A 27,830-nucleotide genomic window follows, 5' to 3' on the forward strand; every position below is an offset into this window, starting at 1 on the left:
TTGCAGCAGGTTTATGAGCTTTGTTTTGTATGCTTCGATGTTTAAAAGAAAGAAAGAAAAAAAAAGGCTGTTCAAAATGTGTGATATTCAAACTACTGCACCAAAAAGTCCAATTCTGGAAGTGTGAACTCCCCTGGCAGACATGACTTTTTCCTTGCAAAACTTTACAAATTTTATGTCCTTTTTGCATGGACAATTTTGGCTGGCTTTGAAATAAATCAGCATTGTGGTTTTTGAGTGCATTAAATATGTCCAGTCTGTATGGATATAGCAAGATAAAATTCAAGGGTACGTAAAAATGACGTAGCAGTGCTTAGTCTTCATGTTTGGTTTTTGTTGACTCAAACAAGTGTGCTCAACAGTGCCTTTGTGACATGTATTGTTTATAGAAGAAAATTAAAGTGGTTAGTGTAAAAGTCCATGTCATGCAAGCATAAGAATCATTGTTCGCATTGGTAGGTCACTACAGAAAGATTGAGAATTGGCAATATTACTTCTTTTGTCAATGGCTTGCAGCTGTATTAGCGTAAATAGATTAAGCACTTATGCATGCAGATGACTAGTAATTGCACACATTTAAATAGTTTTCAAGTGCAGTTCTACTTTACTTTCATAATCGTATATTAAGCAAGATGTTCAGCCATTCTCAGAAATGCTAGACTACCTGTCTGACTAAAATTCTTAATTCGTGCTTCCATTGATGTAAAAAGGATCTCATTTCAGTAGCAGTTCTCCTGCCTATATAAAGGAAGTGAATAAAGTAGCATGGAGCATGCAGAAAATGCAACATATTTTTGCTGGTAGTAGCAACTCCAAACACTGGAGTTAAGAAGAAATCAAAATAGCATGGAACTCTTAATATGCTTTGATGCTCCAGGTGTATGTATGGTCATATCAGTTGAAAAATTTACCCACGTTCTGATGATTGCAGACACTTCAGGCATGCCAGCGCCATTGGAGCTAATAAAGCCGTGAGGTCAAAAACCGGATGTAAGGAGGGGCACTACAGACTCAATAGCTAACAGCTGGTGTGTTATGGGTGCACGAATTGTGATAAAAGTAGTGAGGCAATAGGAAAACAGTGCAGTTCTAGATAAGCTTATCAATGCCCAGTTTGTCAATTAGTGTGAAGCATAGTTCAAGCACCTGCCTCAGTTATTACTTGTGAGTGTCATGTTGAATGGTGATGGAGAGGCTTGGGCACCTTTTCTGTTACTAGGGTTGCTTTTTGATGGCACTTCCAAACAGTGAAAAGACTGTATTTGAACATTTATTTTTTATTTTTGTTGTTGTGCAGTGTAAAAGTTGACAAATATTGATTTTTGGAGCAGAAGCCGATGAGACAGCAAATTGTGATAGCACGAAATTGAATATAATTCACATAATGATGGTGTTGAAACAAATAGTTCTCCAATAATTTTTGAGTAGCTTGAAGCACCAACTCAAGGCTTATACTGTACATAGTTCTATAGTTATGGTGACTCGCTTATGTTTCTGGCCTAGTGATTTGTGTTTTTGGCAGAAAGTACTGTCAATTCGTTTCAGATCTGCTTGTCAGTCATCCTGTCCGGGTTTGAATTTTTCGAAAGCCATATTTAAAATGTCAAAAAGCAGCCATTTGATTTGAGGGCCAAATCGAATAAGTGTATGATTCTGTGTGAAAATTTTTTAAATATTACTTGTTTGTATTACTTATGTATTACCTGTCATATAAGAAGCTGCGTTCGGACCCTCAGTCCTCGGAATCTGGATATCCACTTTGCATGAGTCACTTCTGCTAATGTTCAGCACTTTTGTTGAAGGTGATGACATAGGCTCATGAGTGGGGATTTTTTGCACAGATGTTGCCGTCAGGTACAGAAGTGGTGGCCCGCTACAACTTCAATGGCAAGTCGAGTGAGGACCTGTCTTTTACCAAGGGGGATATCATGACCATCGTCTCCGAGACTCCGGTGAGAGAGACTACTGGTGTTGCCATAGTGTTTGCGCTGCAGAGGCGGGGGTACCGTACCAGACCACGAACACATTTTAAATATTGCATCAGTTTAGCTACGCACAGCTATTCCTGGGTTGTCTATTGCATGTGAACAAAACCTGCAAAAAAATATATGGTCTATCCTGGCTAGCAGTGATATCTGGAGCCTCGTGTTCCCGTGAATTGACCCAGAAGTCTTCCTGAAGGAAGTGGAGTAGGGGGAGGAAACTGCGATCGGCTATTCCTTTTTTCCTCACATTGTATAGCACTGTTATCTGACCACTAGGCACTTCATTTTGATTTCACATTAAATTCTGTTCTTTTGTTCATGCAGCAAGTCACTTGATGGTCGTAATGTCAACTCATGGCTGTAATACATGCTGTCTCTTTTCCAGGACTGCAATTGGTTCCGGGCAAGGCATAGTGATGGGCGTGAAGGCCTGATACCACTCAACTACATCCTCCGCAGGGCGGAGGTCAAGCTCAATTCTATGCCGTGAGTAGGACCTTGTTGCACACTCACAGAGCTTTGCTTGCCCGCTGCTATGAATTGCGCCCAGCGCAAGACTGCATACAAAGGTGCATAACGAAACAATGTTTGGAATAGAGGTTATGCCTTGCCGTCATCATCCCATGTACTGGAGCCTTCAATTCGACATACAATGCCTTTCATGTTAATTTAGGCATTACATATTCTATCTTAATCCTTATATTATTGTTTTCCCAACAGTACTCATCTGCAAAAGCCTTTTTTCATCTGCGATGGCAACGGCAGGAAAGAAGGAACAAGCAAGTGGTAAACACAGGGCACTGTGTGCCACTTGCCTGCCCTGTCTTTTGCGTTGTGGCTGTCTAAGATGTTGCCTTGGTTACTAGCTTGGATTGAGACCTTTATATATATATAGGTGATCTTGTGGGGTTCTCAAACATGCTCTTAGGAAAAAGGAATGACAACACGGTAGTGCGAACAATCACAAGGTCATTTTATTGCACCTGTTATGCACCGGTCTAGCCAGCAGAATCACTACCTAAATCAGCATGAAGCAACCTCTTGGAGGAGGCTGCAAACAGGAACATACCCAAATCTAAACACACTAAGAAAGATGTTTCCCACCCCGTATAGAGACATTTGCCCCTGGTGCGGCGCCAAGCCCACCTTATATCACATTACATGGGGATGCATTCACAATCAACAATTCCTTCAAATAAAAGACCTGAGTGCAGAGCAGTCAGAGAGGGTGCTCTCCAGCAGTGACCCGAAAGTCCAGCATGGACTAGTAAGGCACGCTCACCGAGTAGGCACCCTCAGTGGTGCCCTGGAATAAGGGCGTCGACCCTGCGCAGACGTGGAAGAAGACCGTGAAGACGCCCGACCACATCTGCCACCGCTAATTTCTAACCAATTAGAGCGCATAAAGTATGTCCGTTGCCATGGTGGACACCAATGGCTAATCATTTGTGTGTGCAGTCGCAGGAATGGTGTTGCGTTCGAACGATCGAATTCGTACATTCCAATGTCCTGCTCCTAAGCCTTTTGCAAGATGGTCTCCCGAATGGTGCGCGACGGCACAAACTGTCGGCACCGCTCGCTGACCTCAAGCCAAGGAGGAACAGGCTGTGCTCCCTTTTGTGCCCAAGTAACCCCGCCATTAGGTGGCACTCGCAGTGAAACACTCATGCTATCTCTCATACTAATCTGCAACCACACTGCCTGCTGTCAGCACTTAGCTACATTGTGAAGCCGGGTTACAGGACACACGAGAGTTATGCAGGGAAAGCATTGGGGGACTTGTGAGAGTCGAGCAACCCCACCAGCTGCAGATTGATACATCACAGATATGGGGTTGTACTGTTTTAAATATTGCTGTTCCAGGACAACTGAACTAACGCATTACGCGCATGATGTTGCTTTGATTGAACATTATGTGCTGTTTAACATAATTCCAAGAAATATTGTTGCTGTGTATTGAGCTGAAAGGTGCAAGAAAAGAAAAGCTGCAAATATTTAACCAAGAGACCTGCTGAACAAGCTTGAAGACAGCAGTGGATAGAAGTGAGCAAGTGCGTATATGTTGTAAACCTTCAAGAAAAAGGTCAACCTTCCGTTGACACTTCACAACAGCTGAAGCCTTCTTGTGGCACATTTTTATGCTACCAAATTATGTTACAATAACGCAAAGAGGGGAGGTGGGGAGGTTTCCGGCTTTGTATTTAAAATTTTTTCACTAATGTCTAGAAACAAATGAAGAAGCCTGCTGTGTTCTTGTGAGGTTACTGTGGTGTCTTCTCCAAAACACGCACAAGCGCTCTTTTGGGTGTTTCTCTTCTGTGGTTCCTGTCAAAATGTTACACAATCCACCATATAGTATGCTATACCAACACGCCCAGTATTCAACCTTAGTAAGTCTTCTGAAACGTATAATGGTCTTATTGCAATAGCAATCATACAGATGCTCAAGGCAAATTTGCGCTGTTGACGCTACAATCATCATGCGTCATGTTATCGACATGCAGTGCATTTGGCTGCAAAAATGCAGAAGCAAAGTGGGCACATCCTCATGCTCTGCTCACTTGGCTGTGCAGCGGAGCCAGGGCAGTGTTTTGCATCGCACTGCTCGCATGACGATTGGGTGCACAAGCGCAAATGTTCCTGCTGAGCAGCTGTGTGCATGCAACAGTGTGCAGGCATCTAAACGGGATGGACCCCTTAAAGCTACAAATGCTGATGATTTTTGTTAGGGTTCTTCACGAAAATCATCTCGTATACCGTATTTATTTGAATATAAGGTGAGTTCTTTCCCCACACTTGCCTTATAATTGTGACTGCCTTATAATCGAACAAATACATAACCTAGATTTTTGAATACAGTATACGTCCTGCAGTACTTGACTTGGCATCTTAGTTTCCTTGCATGCTGCATTGTGTCAACATGTTGCATCTGCATATTCTTAGTACACCGTCTCAGGAGCTTTAGCACAACACTAAACATTGCTGTCATTTTCAATACACCACCCTTTGGGCAAAACTGACCAATTTTTTCTATTCCGTGTTGTACTTCATTCAGTATTTACAGTGTGCTTCCACATTATAGTTTGCAAAGCTAGTGGAGTTTTTCAGAACTTATTTTAATGAAGGTAATCGGGAAAAAGGGAACGAGTAATGTACTCGGAGAAAGCACTTCCCCAAGTGCTCTGCAGTATATGCTGCTCTGCTCCCTCTACAGCACACACAAACCTGCAGTTCAACAGCAGTTGTGGTACTGCCATAAATCAACATGTCTTTCAGAGAACAGAGAAGTTTAGGACATCTTTATACATATGAGGTATGACAAAGAGCTACTACGGAGGCCCGACAGCTCAAAATTACTTGATAAATAATTGATACATTGAAGTGGGGTAACAGAAGTAAATGAAAGTTAATCTATATGTAGCTGCTGGAGCTCAAACTGTCATCAGAATTATTTTTACTTTTCACACCTGATGAGTGACAAAATGGAAGGTTTATGGCAAAACTATTTTTTCATGCAATGCAATATGTATTAAAGATGCACTTGTACAAAGTGTGTGCTGTTTTGCTGGTGTGGCAGCCACTTTGGGTTCAGAAATTGTCAGAAATTGCGAGCAAATGTCTGAAGACCAAGGTGTCTGCAAAAATGTGTGACAGCCATGCAATTCTTTGATTACATTGAATTGGTCAACCACGCATAAGTCATCTGTATGACTTCATTTTGCGGCTCTATGCCTAGACTGCAACAAAAAATTCTTTTTTTTCGTGACATCTGTGGTTTTCCGACTTCTGCTCGCTACTGTGGATAGCGCCCAGTGGCGCAGCTTGGTCGTCTGGCATCCGGGGCCCATAGGTCTTCTGTCACCCCCCCTCCTGCCCCGAGTTGTAGTCAAGAAGATGAGGATATCGAAAATTTCCGGGGAAGGGGCGAAGGGATTGATGTTTCAGCACCAGCACGGCCGCCTTGGATACCACGCATGTCCCCCCAATTCGCTTTCGTTCCCAGAGATCGCGAATGCAGGTATACACGCTGTTTTATTTTCTGCAACAAATAACACAGGGTGCTGCACTAATAACTTGTGATAAGCACATTCTGCTGTCCGACTGTAAGGTTTGGCGGCCAATACAGATGTGCAATCGTGGAAAATATGGCTCTAAAGCAAAGTAAGAAAAATATTTTTTATAAAGTTTTAATTAGCAATTTTAGAGGCAATATTGCATTTGCACAATTGAAGCCCCACAGTCATTTGTTGCCCAACAACAGCTTCACAGAAATCGTCATTGGTACTATGGCATGCAGTATTTTGGTTGTGGGCTGCCTTGGACCCAAACGAAAAATTAAATAGCGCGTCAGTGACGCTGATCCCCCTGCCCTATTAGAAAACGCCACCTGTTTCCTTGCTGCGCGGGCGCCAATGCTATGACAATTATGAGTTCTTATTCTGATCCATAAAGCCTTTTTTTATTTGCTGCTATTGGCAAACGTGATTATCCGAGCTGCGGTGCTGTCACAAGGTTCTGAACGGAATAGAGCACACTTCGAGACAATTTCTGGCGTCACCAGGCAAAAAGAGAGAGAGAGAAGGCTGCCATCACACCCATGCCAGCGAAAGCTTGCGCTACTGTTGGCCTGCACTCGCAATGGATAGGATAGAGGGATCGAGGTCACTGGTGCACTGTTTCATATTTCTTTCGGTACTGCTGTACTGGGCCGCCCGCAGTGCTAAGGTACTGCAGGCTCTAGCAACCAAGACGATTTCATTTAGAGAAGAAGGTTTTGTTCAGTTAATATAACTTTGGGTCCTCAATTCCCGAATAGCAAAGCTATAACTCCTAATTAAACAGTTATTTAATAAATCCTATTTTAAGAAGAGCGCACCGCAAATGAAACGTTACGCTAAGGTGAGTAGTTTAACGACCACTTTTACTTTTTTAGCCCGCACTTTCGCCCATTTATTGCGTAAAGTGTTGATAAAGCTGCACCCAACAATTCTGCGGCACTACCTGGTACATCGGGTGCATGAGCTCGGGCTGCTGGTTACCGGAGAATTCTTTACTGTTTATGCCCAGTCAAGCCGGTGGAAAGAGGGGGTCTTCAGATATATATGACACCCCCCCCCCACACACCTGGCACCCGGGGCCCGCGCCCCCCCCGGCCCCCCCTGTTGCTACGCCACTGATAGCGACCCCTGCTCCACGTGGCAGGTACAGCAAGGTCACTGCTGTTCTTTGCCTAATGCTACTGTGTCCAGATTCTCAATTTACGATAATATTCTCTTTAACAAGGCACTCATGTTTCAATGATAGTCTGCGCAGCCCTGGTCAATAAGTCTCTTCTGATTTTTATTTTGTGGTTTACTGGTAAAATTAAGTTTTACCAATCGAAACTAGCTGAAGCAGAACGATGAAAAAAGATTTTTGTTTATTGTAATGCTTTTTTGCATTAACTCTTATGAGTGCTTGTTGGTGGTGTGGAGCTGTAAGTGAGCACTCCTTAACCTCCACTCCTTTATTCTTGCTCAGATGGTTCCACGGAAAGATAAGCCGCGAGCGAGCAGAGATGTTGCTACAGCCTCGGGAAGACGGGCTCTTCCTGGTGCGCGAAAGCACCAACTACCCTGGTGATTACACACTGTGTGTCTGCTTCCGATCTAAGGTGGAGCACTATCGTGTTATCTACCGCATGGGCAAGCTCACAATTGACGAGGAGGAATACTTTGAAGGGCTGCCACAGCTCATTGAGGTGCGTGGTGCAACGTTATGTATGGCGCACTTCATATTGTGAATTTTAACATCTGGCTGTTGTACTATCTCGCAGTAGGTGCTTCTGTCTGTGCTGCACTAGTGACATGCACACCGATCTGCTATGGGACGTGCATGCCTGTTGTATTTTGTGCGGACATGGTGAAAAATGAAGTGTTATATCATGGGACACAACAGAGAAGACAGTAACACAAGTGCTTGTTTCTCCGTTTCTCTTCTGCTGTGTGCCATGCTTTGGCGTATGAGGATTGTGGAGATCCCAACAATTGTTTGCCACAACAATCTATATGCAGCCACCTCTTTATTGTGCTACAGCTGTGACTCTGGCAAACTACCGTATTTACTCGCATAATGATCGCACCCCTGAATTTTGTCGTCAAAATTCAATTTTTACAAATTTCCTATGTAATGATCGCACCCCGAACTTGCCGCAGTGATATGTCATGTGCCAATTCTAGCTAATAATGATCGCACGTACCATCTGTCAAATGCTATGCGAACGACTCTTCAAGACAAACCAAGCATTCTTAAGCGTTAAGCAGATGCTACATCTCATTCCTTTCATCACTTTCCGCACTTCCATGACAAAAAAAAAAAGCTACCACCAAACTTGCCTTTATTATGTGTAGGCTTTATAATGGTTGTGGCCAACAACAACAACAACAACAAAAATTTTTCTTTTCGCGGGAAATTCAACCTGCATAATGATCGCATTCCTGAATTGGCATCAATTTTTTTTACAAAAAAGTGCAATCATTATGCAAGTAAATACGGTAGTCACGTAGTATTCTGGCCAAGGCTTTATAAGTTGACAGCATTTCTGATCAAGGGGGAGTCTACTTCGTGCCACCGTGGCACGTGCACGTGCTGTGTGCCCTGCCTGGGCCAGGGTTAGCTATGAAGGGATTGAGGCTGATTGCCATTATTGCCAAGTTTGCGCAGACTTGGAACTTCATTTATGATGCTGTGCAGCTTGTCTTGTTTCAAAGGTTGAATTGTTAATATTCCGTTCCTAAGCTACTTGATCCTGCTAGTGCCTGTTCTTGTTGAAGACTAGGTACTCACCAATGCAACCAAGAAGCCAGGTCGAGTCGTGGTAATTTCATCATGCTTTCACTTGAACTGGCCCAATAATTATTTTATTTTGCTGTATGGGCATGTTTTGCCTGCTTGTCTAATTTGTGTTTCTTCATGGCCCCTTCAAGTACATTGATCCTTGATAATGGTGTTGCTGCCACTAAGTTGCCAAGCTCCACATACAGTTTTATTTTCACGTGCTGTGCAAGGGGGACTACCATCTCTGCGTAGTCATAACAGTAGAATGTTCCGACTAGTGGAAACAGGTCTCTCCCCACTAGGCTTGTGTGAATATTCAATATTTTTGAATAGTTGAACGAATAATGCACTATTCGATATTCGCTTCGATTTGAATTTTGTTATTAGGAAATTTCGAAGTATTCGGCTCTAATGAATAGCCACACGCAGCAGGGAGAAGGCCTTTTTGGAAGTTTCGGTTTTGGATTCAGTGATACTTTTCCCAATCCAATCCAAACCAAGCCAGGAAAACAGAACTATACTCGGAACAAAGGCGTACAAAAGCGCATCTCATCGGTGTGGTTGATTGTGTTTAGTGGGCGACTCTGTCTCTGCCGCGTCGGCATTTGATCAATCCCAGCCACCTTGGACCACTCCAGAGAGCACCATGGCAATCCGCAATCCACAAGCACCAGCAATCTCGTTCTGAACTTTTTTGTAAGGATTCCACTGGGAGCCGAAGCTCGATGTCTTAAATTCAAGGCAGTCCTGAAGACCCCGACAAGTACGACAACAACCCTAGCAACGCATTTAAGGAGACACCCGGACTTGCACAAGGACTACCAGGAAAAGCGGGACGCACGCGAAAGGCCTTCCAAGCTCAAGGGGGTAAGCAAGGCAAGTAGTCAACAGCCATCTATAGCCGACAGTTTCAAGCCGAAAATGAAAGCATCAGCCCCAAAAGCCCAACAGATGACAAAAATGATAGCTCGCTTCGTAGCTCGTGGTATGCACCCCTACAACATTGTCGAAGAACCGGGTTTCCTCGACATGATGAAGTTCGCTATGCCGGATTATGCCGTGCCGTCTTGGACAACATTCTCGAGAGCCCTTATTCCGGACCTCTATGCATCAAGCAAAGAGAAGGTGAAAAAGAAGCTCGGGGACATTTTTGCAAGCGGAGTGGAGTCGCTTTCACAATCACAACTGATGGTTGGACATCGCAGGCAAATGACAGCTACGTTTTTCTAACTTGTCACGTCATGAACAGTGACTTCGTGCAACACGTGCATGCATTGGCTTGCACGGAGATGACAGACTCTCAGACTGCAGAAAACCTGGAGCTATTTATCGCAGGTGTCATCGAGGAGTGGGGACTTCCAGGCCACGATACTTTGCTGATCTTCGTCATTACAGATAATGGAAGGAACTTTACTTCCGCAGTAGCGCGGTCGTCCTGGAGTGGTGTGCAGTGTTACGGACGCACCCTTCAGATGTGTGTCAGTGATGCCAAAAGAGAAGTGTCGGGGTTTTTGCAACTCTGTGCTAAGGCCAGAGCGATTGTGGCTAGATACAAATGGAGTGCCAAGGCCCGAGGACGGCTTCAGGAAATTCAGAGAAACATGCAGCTGAACCCTCTCGAGGTTATACAAGACGTCCCGACGCGATGAAACAGTGAGCATGCCATGATGGCCAGGCTCGTGAAGCTCCGTACGGTCATCACTGTAGAACTTTCAGAATCTGACAGTTCCAAACTTGAACGTGAGTGCTATCTGAACGCAAGTGAGTGCACTATCTGTGCTGATTGCTGTGAACATAGCCGGCACAGATGGATATCGCTTGCTTGTCATAGGCAGGGAGGCTTCCGTGCACGGTGTTTCAGAAAAGTGATGACACACCCACCCCGCCGCAGTGGCAAGAATGCCTGCATCCCGTGCATTGGGGGCTCGTTAAAGATCCCCTGGTGGTCAAAATTAATGCGGAGTCCCCCACTATGGTATACCTCATAACCAAATCATGGTTTTGGCACTTAAAATCCCAGAATTCATTCATTCATTCAAGACACTCCCAGTTGACTATGCTACAAGCTTGAAAGCATGGATGATGGCTGAATTATTCTGCAAATAGATTAAGTTGGATAAGAAATTTACACTTAAAGATCAACTCATAGTCTTCATTGTCGATAACTGCAGTGCACATGTTAAAGTGGAAGGGCTGACTGCGATACACCTTGAGTTCCTGCCACCTAAAGTAACGCAATCATGCAATCCCTGGACCAGGGTGTAAAAAGGAATTTGAAGGTCTTGTACAGGAAGATTATTGTTCAGTGAACGATCACATGCATCAGAAGCAACAAAGAATATGAAGCTACTCTGCTCAGTGCTGTGCACATGATTGCTCGAGCATGGCAACTGGTTAAGCCACAATCTATAGCAGATAGTCTAAAGAAAGACAGATTCGTGACCCTAATAGCAGCAGCATCGACTTAATCAACGCCAGTGGGCAGCGAATGCTTTGATAATTCTCATGCCAAAGAAGCCAAAAACACACTGTGTCCTGCAGAAGTCGCTGACGACATGCTGTCTCCCACCAAAGATGCTGAAGTCACGCTGTCTCCCGCTGAAAAGGCTAATTTCCCCCCAGCTCTTTGTGGTGTTTCCTTTGAGGACTTTATGATTGTTGACCACTGAGCGGCAGTTTGTGGTCCTTTGGAAGCCAGCGATATCATGTGCCCCATGACGAGCGGCACAATCAGCAGCAATGACGAGAGCAGTGATAACTGTGGTAATAACTTAGATAAGCATTACATTTGCTCACAAAAGTTTACGTACTACATGGTGCCACCGGTCAAAAGAGTGTTCTATGTCTGCTGTAATGGTGAGGGCGGCATTGGCTAACACTCCCACGGTTACACACACATAAATAACCAAGATTGTGGACATTGGAACAGCCGTCACCGTAGCACAATTGGTAGTGCATCGCATGTGTAATAAGAAAGTTGTGGGTTCAGCTCCCACCGGGGATAATTTGTTTTTCCATCCATTTTCATTTTCCTTTCACTTGTGATTTCTACATTTCAGTTAAGACTACAAATAATTTCCCCTATGCTTTCCTTGGCTTCATTCTCCACAAGCTTCATATGGTTGTGACTAACCAAAATTGGACCCCTTGGTTCCCCCTTTCTTCTGATACCATATAAAGAAAGTTTGAAAAGCCCAGCCATGTTCATGACTCTTCTGATTACACTTCTGCCATACCACCTTTTAGTCTGGCTCCACCTTAATATACTGTCCACTGCTGTAAACTCTGTGAACCTGAATTCTGTGATAGGCTCAGGAATTTGGAGGCTTCATTTTATTTGTCATAGATTCAGTGCACTTCTGTTATGTTGAGCTCCTGATAGAATTATATAATGTTCATGGGTTTACTTATGCTGTGGTTCTGACAAAAATGGGAAAGAGTGTGTCATTATGAGCTAGTCACTTTGTATGCAGAAGGCTGCAATGAATCTTGGAATTTCATGTTCTTTTCTTGAAACCAGCATTACGAGCAAGATGCAGATGGGCTATGCACACGGCTGTCGCGCTCGGTGCCTAAGCAAGGTGGTGAGGTGGCAATTGACCACCGAGCGTTTGAGATGGCTGGCTGGGCAATCAAGAAGCAGGACTTACAAGTGATTGAGAACATTGGCAAGGGCGAGTTTGGAGGTGAGTTTACTGTTGTATTTCTCAGCTACTACCCCTTCTCAACACCTATCAGTACTGTCTTGATCAAGCCGCTATTGTGCATGCAAAGCTGGGAAGGATACAAAAAAAACAACTCTTAACTGAAATAGGTCATTCAATGCAGTGAATCCACAAAGCTGATTGCAACACAATTGCTAAGCTTCTTTATTGACCAGAATGGGATTTAACTAGCAGATTACAGTTGCGGCTGGTTCCTGGATCAGGGAGTGCATCCATTGTTGCAAGTAATCTGTGTGAGCCACTGCTTGTGTACCTGTGCCTTTCTTTGTCACCAGCTTAAACAGGCTCACTATGTGACTGTATACAGGGTGTCCCAGCTAACTTTAGCCTGAGTTTAAAAATATGCCGACTCATTCTAAGGCGACGCAACCAAATGCATGTTGCTGACTATTGTCTGGACTAAGTCACACAATTTCTTTTTGTTCTGCTGAATTGGATAATTAGTCAAGATTAATTAAACAACTTATGAAGCAACAAAGTTATAGAGCACTTTGCAAAACATCCGATTTAACAGTTTCTAACTTTCTATCTATTAGGTTGTAGTGTTTTTCCACACACTGCAGATGCTCGCGAAATACAAAAAAGTACAATGTGACATGCCCACATGCACGTTGTGATTACAGCACTCCCAAGCATTTCTCATACTAACGAACATAGCATCTAGCAGGGTATGATGTTGCTTAAAAGTCAACAGGGCAGTGATGCAGGTGTTGGCTGTGCGATTTATGCCACCAATGTGCTTCCCTTGCGACGGTTCATGACAGCGATAAGCAGGTGCAGTGACAGCACACCCGGCTGGAAAATGGCCACCACTGAAGAACAAACACATTGCAAATTGCCATGCATCTAGAGCTTTCCCATGTTGATTCCTTCAGTCATCTAAACTGCTTCAGAGAAAGGCCATGTTGCTCCAAGAAGCACATACATATATTACAATCTGTATGAGCAGTGGGCTGTTTTAACATAAAAGCTCCTGCCTCCCCCCTGTTTTTCTTTTTTCCCCTACACCGGCTGATTAGAATGCTGTTCCCTCATATTTCTTTTTAACGATCCATAGTATGTGTTTTCGGCTGGGCAAAAAGACATCTTTTAAGGGTTACTTCTGTTCCCAGCACCACTTTTTCTGGCAGATGGTTAGAACACGTCTTTCTTCTTTGTCTCTCTTGTCCACAGATGTCTTGCTTGCAAACTACAAAGGCCAGAAGGTAGCAGTAAAAAAAATAAAGGAATCTGGCAAGAACATGCTCATTGCTGAGGCGTCACTTATGACGTAAGTACCTTCTTTTGTATTATTTCCAGTGTGACTCTTTTTGTTGTTTCTAGACATCTTTTTTTACATGAGTCATGCCTGATAGCCTGGCTCTCCTTCTAAAACATTAAGAGATGTTGGAAAAGGATTATCATAGTAGTGAAAGGCTGAATGTGGCTTTTGACATTTGCCCTCAGGATGTATCCTCCCAGCGGGGGGTTGGAGCACAGTCATTGCTAATGCCAACTCATGACAACCTGTGCGTCCCATTGCCCGTTTTGTAGTTGTGCACGAGGACTAAGTGTATTTATTTCATCCTAAGGTGGTCGCGATTATAAGGCGAGGGTACGTTTGGGGGACCTGAGGAAAAACTCAAATATGCGCACTAATATTAGGTGATGTAGAGTAGCAGACTGACTGATTATTCCGACGTAGCAAGGATTGCTCAAAATACTGAATAATCAGAAGCCTTGGAATAAACGGTGCAGGTTGTATGCAGATTTCGCATATACAGTCGACGTCCACTTTTTTGGACTCCCTAGGGACTGTGAAAACGTCTGAAAAATCTCGCAAACCGAAAAAAACTAATGCATGCCTTTTACTTTCTTCAAGGGCTTACGTTGCTACAGCCATATCTGACGTAGCTCTAAAAGCCTGCCAGTACACTTACAGTATTAGGCGTCTCAGTGCTCATACTGTTACAGGAGTTGGCGGGAGCACGCATGTATAATTCCATACTATGCAGTGGACCACTCATCGTATGCTTCACCGCAATACATTGTGTATGCTTGACCATGTAACTTTCGCTGTATTGCGGTGAGGCTGACTTTTGGGAACCAAAGCTATGCAGTGCTTTTTAGATCCTTGCCATGCTTTCCGCATTTTGAAGCCACTGGCGAGGATGACGAAGGTAGAGTCAGTGCCATTGCTAACAGTGGCAAAACCTTTCAATGAAAAAATCATGAGCCATTCCACTCTGTGAAGGTGGACGACCAGGGAAGCTGTTTAGCACACAACTCAGAGGGGACATAGAATTTTGAACAAAGGTACTAACATATTTGTTGTCCTGATTGGTGGTCATCATGACGATAGGTATGCACACAAATTCGCGTGTCACCTCTGTTATTAAATGCGTCCATCACGTAAGACAAAGAATGGCTCTGTTCATACCCCCTTAAGCAATGGTTCAAGCCACCGTGAATTAAAAAAAAAAAAAATTTTAATGCAGCGTCCCCATTACAACGACAGAAGGGAAATGAAATTCTACGCTGGAATGATAAGTGGCGATGGAGCCAGCTGTTGAAAAAGATGACAGTGCTCAAGCCATTGCTGATGGTGACAGTTTATGTTTATGATGATGCTGATGACGATAGTTTCCTCTTGCCAGCCAGTAACTGGCTCATACCCCCTTAAGCAATGAGTGGCAATGGAGCCAGCTGTAGAAGGAGACGACGATGACTAACGTGTGAGCAGTGGCACGAGTGCTATTGCGCGGTTGCGCCAAGGGGCACCAGCAAGCTAGTTCGCCGATTGTTCGTGGACAATGGAAATGCCCTAGCCATGTCCAACTTCACCATAAGACACCGAACCAAACAGCCAAAAGTTTGGCAGTGAACATTGTAGCAGCTAAGCTTAGCATTGCAGTGCGCACAGAGGGCATGGCGGCCAGCAAATTGGCGTGCAAGAGCGCTGGTTTGAGCCTGTGAAATAATTAGAATGGTGCTAAGGGTGGCTTCGATTAACACCGTTTCGGACCTGTGGTCACAGCAAGAAGTCTTCAAAAAATTGGACGATGAAGGTTATCAGCATCCGAAATTTCAGATGTCCTTGTATGCTCTATGGGGTATGTGGCGATGCCTACAGGTTGTCTGAACTATCAGGCACGTCCAAAAACTCTGTTTCTGGCTGTGACTTGCACCCCGCCCTACTGTTAAACTTTAAAAATACTCTGTGTGGGTTATACGCGCAACAATGCAGCACTACTTCACCTGCCAAGGTTTATTAGTTCTTACAATTTGTGCTGCCATTTAAAATCTGGATCGCCGTATTGAAACATTAACTGAATCTACGAGCCTCACATATAATGCAGGGAGTGGCTTCAAGGCTAAAGGCACATTCACGCTGGTGGCGAACCGTCCTCCAGCGCTGTAGAATGTCTGCCGCACGGGGGTGCCCAAAAGTGGACGGCAGTTCGGCCGGCGCACCGTGCACTGCATGACGGATGGGTTATTAGATGACCACACAGCTCTGCCACTGGCAACACAAACATTGGCTGCAGCTTCTATTCCAAGCAAAGTAATTTCCGCTAGATAAAGTGATGGATAAATTGTGCATTTTGTGAAAAACTATCTCCACTGTCGAAGTTTTGTTGATTGTAACATGAACAAGAGCTCCGATACTTGTCGAGCTCAGCTGCAGTGCATGGCTACTGATGGCAGATGACTGGCTCGGCTGTGCTTGCATTGCAGTTGATTACGCCGCTAATATCGGCAGATTTTCTTTGTGTGTAATTATTGCAAGAAGTGACAACAAAAGTAACGGAATACGTACCATATTTACTCGAATCTAGGCTGACCCTGATTTTAAGCTGACCCTCGAAAGTCTGAAGCCAGAAAAAGAAAGCTTACCTTGAATGGAGGCTGAACCAAAAAGTGAGGACAGCGTTCACAAAATGAAAACAGCATTTGTTGACTGATGACCATGCCGAGCTCATTCTACGTCATCGCCCCTAGCCCTGTCACCATCTTCCTTATCACTGTCATTTTCAAATAGTAAATTCCATCCTCCTCAAGGCGCATGCACAAAAGCATCTCCCATTGCCCCTCCAACGACAGGTGTTTGTCTCAACGATGTTGAAGTCCCACGCGGCCTCAACGTTTGACGATGCCTCTGCGGCTAGCACAACTTTTCGTATGAAAGCAGCACTATAGTGGCATAGATTGTTTGGTTCCCTTACGATAATGCCACGCTGCATGCTAATACAGTCGCCGACCGTTAATTCGGACCTCACGGGGATTGCGGAAATGTCCGAATAAACAGGTATCCGAAAAACGAGATTAAGGGAAAAAAAATTATATCCTTTATTTCCACGCACTTATTTGGGCTCGGCAGTAGGCTTGAAGAAATCGTGAATGCGCCGTTGGATGCTGTTCCGTTTACGCGCAATCAGATAAGCCTGAATCTCCGAGAGGGTCATACGGTCACTATAGGCAGCTGAAAGCACAGTCACTGCTTGTACATGCTCCACATGCGACGGCAGCGTAGCACATGGTGTGTAATCTTCCAACTTGGAGTCATCGTGCGGCAGTGCAGCAGAAACCTGACGAATGATCTTGCCGTCGTAGGTCTCGGCAGAACATTTTCGGCGTCAGTAAGGAGCACATCGGAAGGCGACAAATCCTAGGCCTCCCAGCACCAGCTTGCCGGCATTCCCCAGCGCAGTCTGCGCGGGTACTGTCAGTGCCATTAGACACTTGACGCGATGTTTCCATATGCCGTGTTGGATCACCACAACCTCGACACAGCACACAAAGCAAACACCACCACGCCGTCACGCTGACACCAGTCGCACAAACAAAAAACGTGGCCTACCAGCAGTGTCGTGCAAGAAGAAAGAAACAAATTAGCTGCTGGATTGTCTTGACATGGCTTACTAAGCTGAGACTAAAACTGCTGTAGCCACTCTGTCGAACCAGGCAGAAACGATGATGATGAGTTCGGATTCGCAGTAGCGCCACTTTGTGGGGCAGCAAGGAGGCTCCCTTCAAAACAAAAATGGCGTTCAGCAAGTCGAACCATGCACTGGTCAGAGTCGGTGCATGGTGCTCTCGATCGAGTTGGCTCCAGGAGTGTCCGAGAAATCAGACGAGAAGTTACAAGGTGTCCGAACTTTCGGCAGTTATTATACATTATGGTCTATAGTTAGAATCGCTGTGCCGCGAAGCAGACCGAATAATTGAGCACGTCCGAATTTTTGGAGCCCGAAAAATCAGTCAATGACTACCATAGAATAAAGAACCAGCTCTGATACGACAGGTGAAAATAGCGATGTCGCTCATGTACTTCAGTTGGCTACTGGCATGGCTAGTAGCGCTGCAATACCAACTTTTCTAGGTAATGCTAGCTATGCACCGTATTTATCAATTTCAATTAAAAACTGGCATTTTTTTAAGAAGCTCAAATCTAAACTACCTAGAATTCGGCATATGATGATTTGAAAAAAAGAAAAAGAAAAAAGAACTATTTGCCTAGATTCTAATATATACTGTATTGCGGCGGTGGTCCCAAGTTCGAGTCCTGGACCAGGACTAATTTTTCTTCAACTGCGACGCCTTTCTTTCGTGGAACCCGTATGGGTTGCCTTTGTAGCAATTGCTATGAACGGGTGGATGTCTGATTTTCCCTTAATAATTACTCCTCTTCACCTTGCACGTTTCCACAGAACTATTACGTTATACTATTAATAATGTGGATTTCTGCTGATGGCAGTCAGTACCTCTGCAGCTTCGGTCTACATCTTTACCATTTGACCAACTGTTCGTTCAGTTAGCACTACAGGCTGTCTGGTGGCTTATTGGATATGGCGTCCTGTTGTGGAGCATAAGGTAGTGTTCTTGATCCTCGGCCATAGTGTCCCATGGTAGTTTAGAGCCGCTTGCTGGGCGAGCTGGTGCGTGGCTGTTAGAAAGAGTTCCGCGTACAAAAGGATGAACACAGGAAAAAGACAAGGTGGATGGAAAGAGCACAGTCTATTAACTGATTTTATTCGTTTTGACGCTGCTATATGCAGTATTCACACTTGACATAAAAGGAGGGGGGGGGGGGGGAGGAGGAGGATATGGCAAATCAAACCTGTGTCATGCCAACAAAAGCTGCGCAGAAAATGGTTTTCGGCATGATATAAGGTAACAGAAGTGTCAGTTACACAGTCATCACCCAATTTTGTGCACAGTTAGCAGCAAAATGACTTCAATTCACTCTGCTGCACATTTCATTTGCAACATGGATCTGCTTTTGTCATGATTTCAAAATTTATTTTCCCGTGCCTTTGGTAAACTGTGTAGCAAGTTTTGGCTGGCACTGCCAGGAAAATGCCTTAATGTTCATGCCCATGAAAAACAATGCAGGTCCCTACGTCACCCAAACCTTGTCCAGCTTCTTGGCCTGGTCATTGAGGAGAACTCACTGCAAATTGTCACCGAGTACATGGCCAAAGGTTCCCTGGTGGACTACTTGCGTTCCCGGGGACGGCTCCATGTCACACGTGTGGATCAGATCAACTTTGCCACGTAAGTAGCCACGATTCCAATTTGTAATGTGCAAAATGTGGCCGTCATGCATTTTTTCACCTTTTACTGCAGATTAGTACACTTTACAACTAAAGTTGCGGAGTGCCTGAGGTGTGAGAAGTCGCTGGCTCATAAACCTTCTTCTGAAGAACTTATTGAAAGTGCTTTCTGTCAAGAGCTATCAGCTGATCGAATTGATCTTTTTCGGTTTTCAACTCCTTGCCTGTCTTGCTTTTGTTATGCTGAAATGCACATAGCCATTTGCATGGCCATGGTCCACTGGCCAGAGCAGTAACCTGGCGCATACAGCTCAAGCATGAAAAGAACATTTGTTCAGGCTTTGCGATTGTTCTTTATCCGCAATAGTGGAAATGAGAGTGGTACTGGGGAAGGAAAAGAAAAACATACTGTGCAGCTTTGCGAAGCATCGGTCTGACGTTGCAAAACACAGCACTCATGGTAAATTCGGATTTCACAGGACCGAAAAAAATGCCCGAATTAGCTGAATATATAATTATCTAGGGTATCAAGAAAACAACAAACAAATTCTTACTGCCTCAACACACTTTTGTTTACTAAACGAATTATCAAATTCTGTTTCTATTTGACTATTTCTATTCAACTCCCTATTCTACGACTTCATGTGAGACATGCACTACGTACACTACCGTGCACTCATCTTGATTATTTTGTCGCCATTGAGCTGGTTGCCAACTTGTCGTTCATCCATCGTGATGTAGCTGGCGCTCTTCATTCTTGATAGCTTCCGCCGTGTTTGTGACATTGCGTGCACAGCTATTGTACTGAGTCAGAATGAAACTATTGTTTGCTGCAAATGCTGCTGACAAAAACCAGTCATGAACGGTGACCACGCAGCTCTGAAGGCACGCAGCCGACGTGCACAAGGTAAAAACAAAACTACTGTTTGCTGCAACTGCTGCAGATGAAACCATGGTCACTAACGATGTGATCATGAATGGTGACTGCACAGTTCTGAAGGCTCGCGGCCGACACATGCACTGAGTCAAAGCTAAACTACTGTTTGTTACAACCGCTGTGGGGGAAATTTTGGTTGTTGTGTACACGATTATAGATTATAGATGGTGACTACGCAGTTGTGAGGGAACACGGCCAATGTCTTATGCTCTGTGGTAAACACGAGAATAAAGGCTATAATAGCACAAATAGGCAAAAAGCGTTCAGGCCTTGCTATAGTTTGTGTGGGATTGCCACTGATGACTATGGCAATGCGGACTCTAGCACTTTGTTTCAGTTCAACACTAGCGCCGCTTTTGCTTTTTTGCAGCGCTCCGGAGCACGCTGCCTTAAAGCCATATCTCATGTAAAAGTTCTTACGAATTTGGTCTTACTCCCTTTTAGGGAACCCAACCCTTTCCCCCATATCATGGTTGCCATTTTGCGTTTTGATGGTGTTAATTCCATATTGCAGGCAATTCCTACAGTCTCAATAATCTGTTGGCTATTTTATATTGTGCATACTTGAATTCTTTTTTTGGGTCACCCAGTTGGGCACCCTTGCCTTATTATCATGACCACTTTATACTCAAATAAATATGTTACTTTGGTAAGGCATACTGTGTGAGGTGAGGCCTTTTGCGAGGCAGTAAAGTGATAGTTGTAGGAGTGTTGTCTTGTAGGAATGTCAGCTCACAAGTGCAAAGAGATGTTTGAACTGCTGGGTCCATTGATGGCGTCAACATGCGGCGCTCTTCACTGTTCTTAAAAGGTGTAAATGGGCTGCTCAGCCACTCTGCTCCGTAATTTTTGTCATTTATGACATTGTAGGAATTCAGCCAAAAGCCATTTATCCTATTTGATCTACAGAGTGTGTCCGGAAAGTAATGCAATGATTTTTTTTCTGGTGCTGCTATTGGATGTACCACGATTGGATTGGTTGGGATAGGTAGGGGGACTCTTAGCTTTTCATCATTGCCTAGCGCAGTCTGCACCAAGCTCTGGGAGCGTCAGGATTGCCGTTTCCATGAACTTTCTGATAGTGCTCTTGTCACAACTTGATAACAGTCTTGCTGATACCTACCAAATGATTCAGCAAGCCTACAGGAATTTTGTTTTGTGATATTCTCAAGTTTCAAGGTGATCAAAGGCGTTTAAAGGAGGTGGAGAGGACATCGAGGAATTCTGTTTTGCGATATTCTCAAGTTTCAAGGTGATCGAAGGCGTTTAAAGGAGGCCGAGAGGACATCGATGATGTTTCCCACTCTGGATGGCCATCAATGAGCAAAAGTGACCAAGATGTGTCTCATGTTTGTGATATTTTGAACACCGACCATCATATGAGTGTGCGGATGATAGCACAGACTCTCAATATTCCGAAAACCACCGTGCTTGGCATCGTAAGCGACAATATGAACATGCAGAAAGCGTGCACCAAGCTGGTCCCCAAACTGTTGACTGACGACCACAAGAACAACCGAGTGGGGATCGCGAGTGAACTTTTAGAATGCGTGCAAATTCAACCTTATTTTTTGGATTGTGTCATTACTGGTGACGAAACATGGGTATTTGAGTACGATCCTGAGAAGAAGCGCCAAAGTTCCGAATGGCACACCTGGGAGTACCCTTGCCCCAAGAAGACAAAAAGGAGCTAGTCGAAAGTAAAAACAATGCTAATTGTCTTTTTCGACATCAAGGGTGTGGTTCACAAAGAATTCGCACCCCAAGGGCAGACAGTCAACGCTGCCTACTACGTGGATGTGCTCGAGAGATTGAGAAAAAGGGTCCTCCGAGCGCATAGGGATGCCTAATGTCTAATAACATGCCTAATGGTTTCATCACAGCTTAAGCCTATGGTGGATTTTGTCACTTTTTTCTTGCTGACATGGTGAAGAGCAAGTAACAAGCGTGAATTTGAATTGAAGCAGGTGTTCGGCACTGTATGGGCACTGCCATGTTGCTAGGTGATCACGGTTAGGGTGGCTATTACGGTTACTGACAGTAACTGCCACTGTAATTCTTGTTAAACGACATGCATGCACTAAGGGTCCTAACATGTCACGTATCGCTGTACCGTATCATGTAGCGAGCAAAAATAAATATCTCTAGTTCAGTGAATAATCAGCCAGTTATGCCCGGAACTATATTCTGCTGCGCAAGCCTGTGTACGTCTCGCACCTTCGGCATTGCTGCAAGGTGAGATCTATAGCAAGAATGTGAAGCATTTGCAGGAACTCTGGATAGTGAAATTCCAAAAATGATTATAGATAATTTACGGTGAATGAGCAAAAGTGTGTGAATTTGAATTAGAAGCTTGCTCTGACAAAATATAATAATCTGGAAGATTTGTATCATGCGTTTAAGAAGTGTTTCAAAGCCCCGTAGGTGCTTGGAACGTTCAGTGTAATTTTTCATTTTGCTAGTGCTGTATTAATTTTTCCATTGTCTGTGCTGTCTATTTCGTTACAACCCTCTTCACTGCAGTGACACGTGTGCGGGCATGGCGTACCTAGAGTCCAAGCATGTGGTGCATCGAGACCTTGCTGCTCGGAATGTGCTCATCTCGGATGACTGCCTCGCCAAGGTGTGCATGCTCTGAAACTCTCATGTTTGTCCTATTAGCACCTTCTATAACTTGCACTTCAAGTTCTTTTTTGTTATATGGGGTGGTATTTTGGACATCATCAAATCGTGTAACGGGGGCAATTTGAGCCAGTCATAGATGCCATAGCACCCCTCTGCGCCAATCATGGTCAGTCAGCATGGCGAATTTGATAATATAGCAGAATTTTATAATGTCTATGATAGCATTCGAGGTCTTATTTTCTTGTTTGTCTGGCTGTTTTGGTGTTACTACAGTTTAGTGCTGTAAGATTTGCAGTTCTACCTGAAAGGCAAAGCATTTATAGCGATAGCAAAGTATCATACAAGTACGCAAGGTACAGGTCGTAGTTCTGTAAGTCGTATAAATTGCTGCAAACATTGATCTAATGAACAAGCATAGTGTCATGCATACACAAGCAAACATGAAGAGGTCTCACTCGATGACCACTAACACTCGCTGTCACAATGCTGGCATGATGAAGAGCGCTGGCTTCAGGGAACAAACACGTCGGGCTGCCTCTCACTTTAATGCCCGTCTGACATTTGAGATTACGTGAATTCCAATGGTAGGCACATGGGAAGACGGCGCACATTTACCTCTCAGCCACATACACAGCCACGCACAGCTACTGCCAGGGCAGAGAAGGAGACGACCACTCACCTGTCCCCCACCCCCCTCCCCTTCTATCTAGTGTACATTTGGTCTAGTGACCTCCTACATAGGGCACGCAGGAGGATGGTGTGCATCAAACCACTATCTGTCTTGGCTCGCCCTCAAATGCTTTTCTTCTCACCCACAACAATTGGTGCACGAGGCACAATCTTATCACACTTGAACTTTGTATGGAACATCATAGCAACAATGTCAAAATTCGCCTGGCGTGTTATATAATTGCTATGGCAATAAAGTGGACTCCTCTTGTGCTTGCAGGTATCCGACTTTGGCCTGGCAAAAGACGAGAGTGACAATCTAGAGGGTGGCAAGTTTCCTATCAAATGGACTGCCCCCGAAGCCCTCAAATGCAACGTAAGTGGTGATACTAGCTGTGTACTTCGACCAAGGAAACTTATTATATCTGATTGGAAATACAATCAATAAACATTATCAAAGTTTCATAGGGACCAGGCATCTTTCTGTGCATTAGTGAAGTTAAGTAAAATACGGTCCAGAACATACTGAAGCCTCATTTCTCGAAAAGATGTATACATCCTGTTGAATTTGAACAGATATGCTACAAGAGCAGGTACATAAGAGAAGGTGCATACAGTAAAGCCTCTTTACTTTGGATTTCATGAGACAGAAAGACATGTCCAAATCAACCGAATGTAGAATTACCACATAGACTCATGTAAGGGTCTCACTTATTTCACAATTTCTGGTCCCCTTGCACTTCAAATTGAGGGGGGACATGGGTATTAAGAATCGAAAGTTGCAAAAGAAGTATTTTTTCAGAACTACTTGTTTCGGCATCTGTAATGCCTAATCTACTCCATATCAAAACGATTTGCCCCAAAATGCACCTTAACGAAAAAAATTATTTTGTCAGTGCGGACAGCGAGAAACGACCCCAAAATCACGCAGAAACGGTGTTCACGGAGCTATTTTTCGTCTTTCCCGCCACTGAGCGCCGCCATCTTGTTATTGTTAGAAAGCTCAAAGTTCTGCCTTTCAGTTCCCCACATCCTCGCCACTGAATGCTGCATAGAAAAAGCGCAAACGTAAAGCAATCAGGGGCCATTTCTGACAAAACTTGCGATGCATGCGGCCCTCTAATTGGCTCAGTGCGCTAGCGTACTGAGAGGTGCCTTCTGATTGGCTGTTGCTATGGCAACTAGGCCTAGCAGACGAGCTCATCTCCTCGGCCTGGCAGTGGGTCACTCATAGAGAAAGAAATTTCAACAAGAGCGGACACTCCCATAGAGCCCAGCGGCCGAATTGACTGTAGCGCACCAAGCGGTTGTTGTTGACTCCTTCCGGTTTCGTTCTTGGGCGCGCGCGTTTTGAACACCTGTTGGTACACGCCGCGCCAGCTCCGCTGCTCGGCGCGGCATTCATTTTTTTTTTTTTTCGCTTCTGCTGAACCTCGCGTGGCCTTGGCGTGTAATCGTTTCATTATTAAGTAGAAATGATTGCGATTGACCTTTACAAGACTGCGCCGAATCTGTTGGCTGCAATTTCATAAAGAAAACGAAGGACGTCTTCTAAAATGATGAAATGTTTATTTTGCTCTATATAAATGCTCGTTCCGGGCTTCTTCTGCATTCATCCAAAGTTGTGGCACCAGGTAAGTAGCAGTCGTTGCCGTACGATGCTCCACCGGATTCTATCAGCTGAAAGAAAGTAAATTACAAGCACGTATCATTTCGGTATATTGACCTAACAGGAGTATTGCGTGTAGAGGCGAAACGTGCGTAAGTGGTGAATGAGCGGCATTACAGATAAATTCACTTTTAGGTACATTTCGCAGCAAAGACTCCTCCCAAACAATGCCATAAAATCTGAACATCCAACTTTCAAGCACCCCTCCTTTCCCAGGCATTATTTCCTGCACTTTAAGTGCACAAATACACGGGTGACTGTGCATTTCCGAAACAACTTGGCGTCAGTCGACACGATGGTACGCCAAGTACACAAAGGTGACTACAACACAGGCTCAGCCAGACCATGTTATACACTCGCAGAATGCATTCTAATCGAACTCAAGTGAGACTCGTGGGTGCAAAGCCTGTTTTCAGTCGCTCAGAATACATAAATGTCATGTTCTTGAGCTCCTCCGTGTTATCTTTTACGCGTCCTGCCGGCGCATGCAACACTCCCGTGTTATCACTCTCCCCAATCGCTCGTCACGTTTTCGAGAAGTGTGAGTACCGACATAAGATATATGTTGTTGCAGGGCTATAAAATGCGTCAGAAACGTGTCCCACTAAAATTCAGTACACGCAAAAGTAACTCACTATGGCCGGCTTGCTTTTTTGCTAACAGCTTCAAAACCCCAGGTGCGGCGAGCAAGCCTCAAGATATCCCAAAAAGTTACCAAACAAATTACAATACTTTTTCGGGTCAGAGCATGCGTCACGAACTTCTACCAGTAAGATTCAGTACACGCGAAACTAACTGCGGCACACAGCCGAGCTGCTTTTCGCTAACTGCGTCAATAAGCCGGGCGCGGCAACCGTGCTTCTAAACTACCCCAAATATAACGACGTTAGTTACAATAATGTTGGGGGCCACAGAATGTGCGAAAACTTGTCTGTCTTAGGCGCTACGACGTAGTACACGCATGTACTACACGCGCAAATGCGTCACACGGCTGAGCCGGTTTTCGCTTACTGCGTCAATAAGCCGGGCGCGGCAAGCGTGCCCAAGAACTACCAAAATAAGTTACAGTCATGTTGGGGCTCATAGAAAGCGTTGCAAACATCTGCCAGGACGAGGCATTAACTCAAGTGAACTGCGCCAGGATGGCGGTGCTGTTTTTCGCTAACTGCGCCACTCGACCTAAGCCTAAATGTGATTAAAATGAGCCCGCACACTGTCAAACACAATTTCTCACCTTGCCGTAGTCCAGTAGTGCAGTGGTGCCGCGTCGAAATGCAGACGACATGCAAGAGAAGCATAGAGAAGACCGGGAGCCCAATAAAATGGGCTATATCCAAAATAGATGGTTCGCCGAGCACGCGAGCTTCGCACATACGACCATCCTCGCTCACTCCTGCAGCTTTTCTGGCGCATGACGTATACGCGCGTCTGCCGTATACGTATACCGCTAGCTTGTTGCTAGGCAACGCAACAAAAAGTTGCGAAGTATAAGTTCATTTACACGCAAAACTTTTTCACTTTTAGAGGGAAGGAATAAAAAAAATAAAACGTCTGGAAGTTTATTTCACATTCTTTTTTTCTGATGCTCGCGTCAACTAACGGATGTTGTTGAAACGAGGCGTGACATGTTTCCTGTTGCCAGTTTTTGAAGAGTGTCCCCTCTTGTTGAATTTCTTTCTCTATGGGTCACTTCTGAAGCAGCTGATACACCATTTCTTTGTTCATCGTAAACGTAAGCTGCAAATCAAACCTCCCTAAAGAAAAAAAAGTTGAAACTGAATATGGGTTCACGAAAAGTGAAGCACAAGCCGTCTCTGCTTCCTACAGCAAGAAAGAGGTGGTTATCCCAAGATTTATACGAGCCTACAAGATCGCGCCGAAGATAAGTCACTGCATTATGCAATCTCATACCAGATCGGCAATAACGCAGCAGCGAAGCTAACCATTTCCTTTTATCCCAGTGGGTAGGTTTACTTTGCAGACCGCAGAGGATGTGCCGATGCCTATTCCAGTTCCTCTCGCGCGTACACGGATTCGTGATGGTGCATTCCAGATGCTGTTACGAGCCTATATGTGCGCCGAATGTCTACACCAGCAGAAGAATTTTGCGTTTTCAATTATATTGGAATTATAATTTCCCAGTTTTCAAGCTTGAAATTTACATTTTCCCAGTTTTTTTAGTTTCTTTTTTCTCATGTACAGCATATTTAAAGTATCAAATTTTGGGATCAGCACTGTGACCCTTCTACTCATTCAATTCTCGTCATTCTTTTTTCCCTGAATGCAGGCAAGTCAGAGAGCGCGCAGAAACTATGATATAGTGTCTTAGGACACTGAAATATTTTGAAATCCTGTAGAAGTCACTAACAAGAATTCACATTTGTAAAGCTGCAACTTCAGAATTTCATAACTTTGGCTAAAGTACAGATATAAACATCCAAGTGCTGACTTGCAGTAATTGATTATACAGGAACATACCTGCTAAACTTTAGCTATGTTGTTGCAGTAAATATTTTACAAATTGCGTCCTAAATATTTAAGACAAGAATAATTGTAACCACTTTTTTTTTTATTGACCTCAGAAAAAATCTAATTGTATATTTATAAGCAGCACACAAGCTTGGATGTGTCCTGAAAGTTTCATGTGTCTAGAGCGAGTATAAAAAATGGTGGTTCTGGATGCTGTGTCCCCTCATATTTAATGTTGTTTGCTTTTTTGTACTTTTCTTAAGACATGAATTTCGGGCTCCTTGTAATATTCAAACCTTGATATCTCAACACCAAAAACAGATAGAACAAAAATATTTTTGCAGAATGGAGCCTAATGTATACTCTATGCAGTATAGCAAGGAAATATTTTTGTTTTCA

The 27,830-nt window shown here is 44.2% G+C and overlaps 1 protein-coding gene across 5 annotated transcripts in view; it reads left to right on the top strand.

The window, feature by feature from the left end:
- LOC135919645 (tyrosine-protein kinase CSK-like) overlaps positions 1 to 27,830 on the top strand; it is a 72,119-nt gene that overhangs the window by 28,955 nt on the left and 15,334 nt on the right. For all 5 annotated transcript variants that reach the window (XR_010570022.2, XM_065453524.2, XM_065453520.2 and 2 more), the window contains exons 3-10: positions 1,842 to 1,952; positions 2,371 to 2,471; positions 7,506 to 7,725; positions 12,322 to 12,487; positions 13,700 to 13,796; positions 18,902 to 19,063; positions 22,523 to 22,622; positions 23,574 to 23,669. Coding sequence is in view for 4 of the 5 variants with exons in the window: in XM_065453524.2 (XP_065309596.1) it covers positions 1,842 to 1,952; positions 2,371 to 2,471; positions 7,506 to 7,725; positions 12,322 to 12,487; positions 13,700 to 13,796; positions 18,902 to 19,063; positions 22,523 to 22,622; positions 23,574 to 23,669 (1,053 nt within the window). In the remaining variant the exon portion in view is untranslated. The remainder of the gene's footprint in view (positions 1 to 1,841; positions 1,953 to 2,370; positions 2,472 to 7,505; positions 7,726 to 12,321; positions 12,488 to 13,699; positions 13,797 to 18,901; positions 19,064 to 22,522; positions 22,623 to 23,573; positions 23,670 to 27,830) is intronic.

The sequence above is a fragment of the Dermacentor albipictus genome, chromosome 2 (genome assembly GCF_038994185.2).
Source record: "Dermacentor albipictus isolate Rhodes 1998 colony chromosome 2, USDA_Dalb.pri_finalv2, whole genome shotgun sequence".
In the NCBI taxonomy this organism is placed as follows: Eukaryota; Metazoa; Arthropoda; class Arachnida; order Ixodida; family Ixodidae; genus Dermacentor; species Dermacentor albipictus.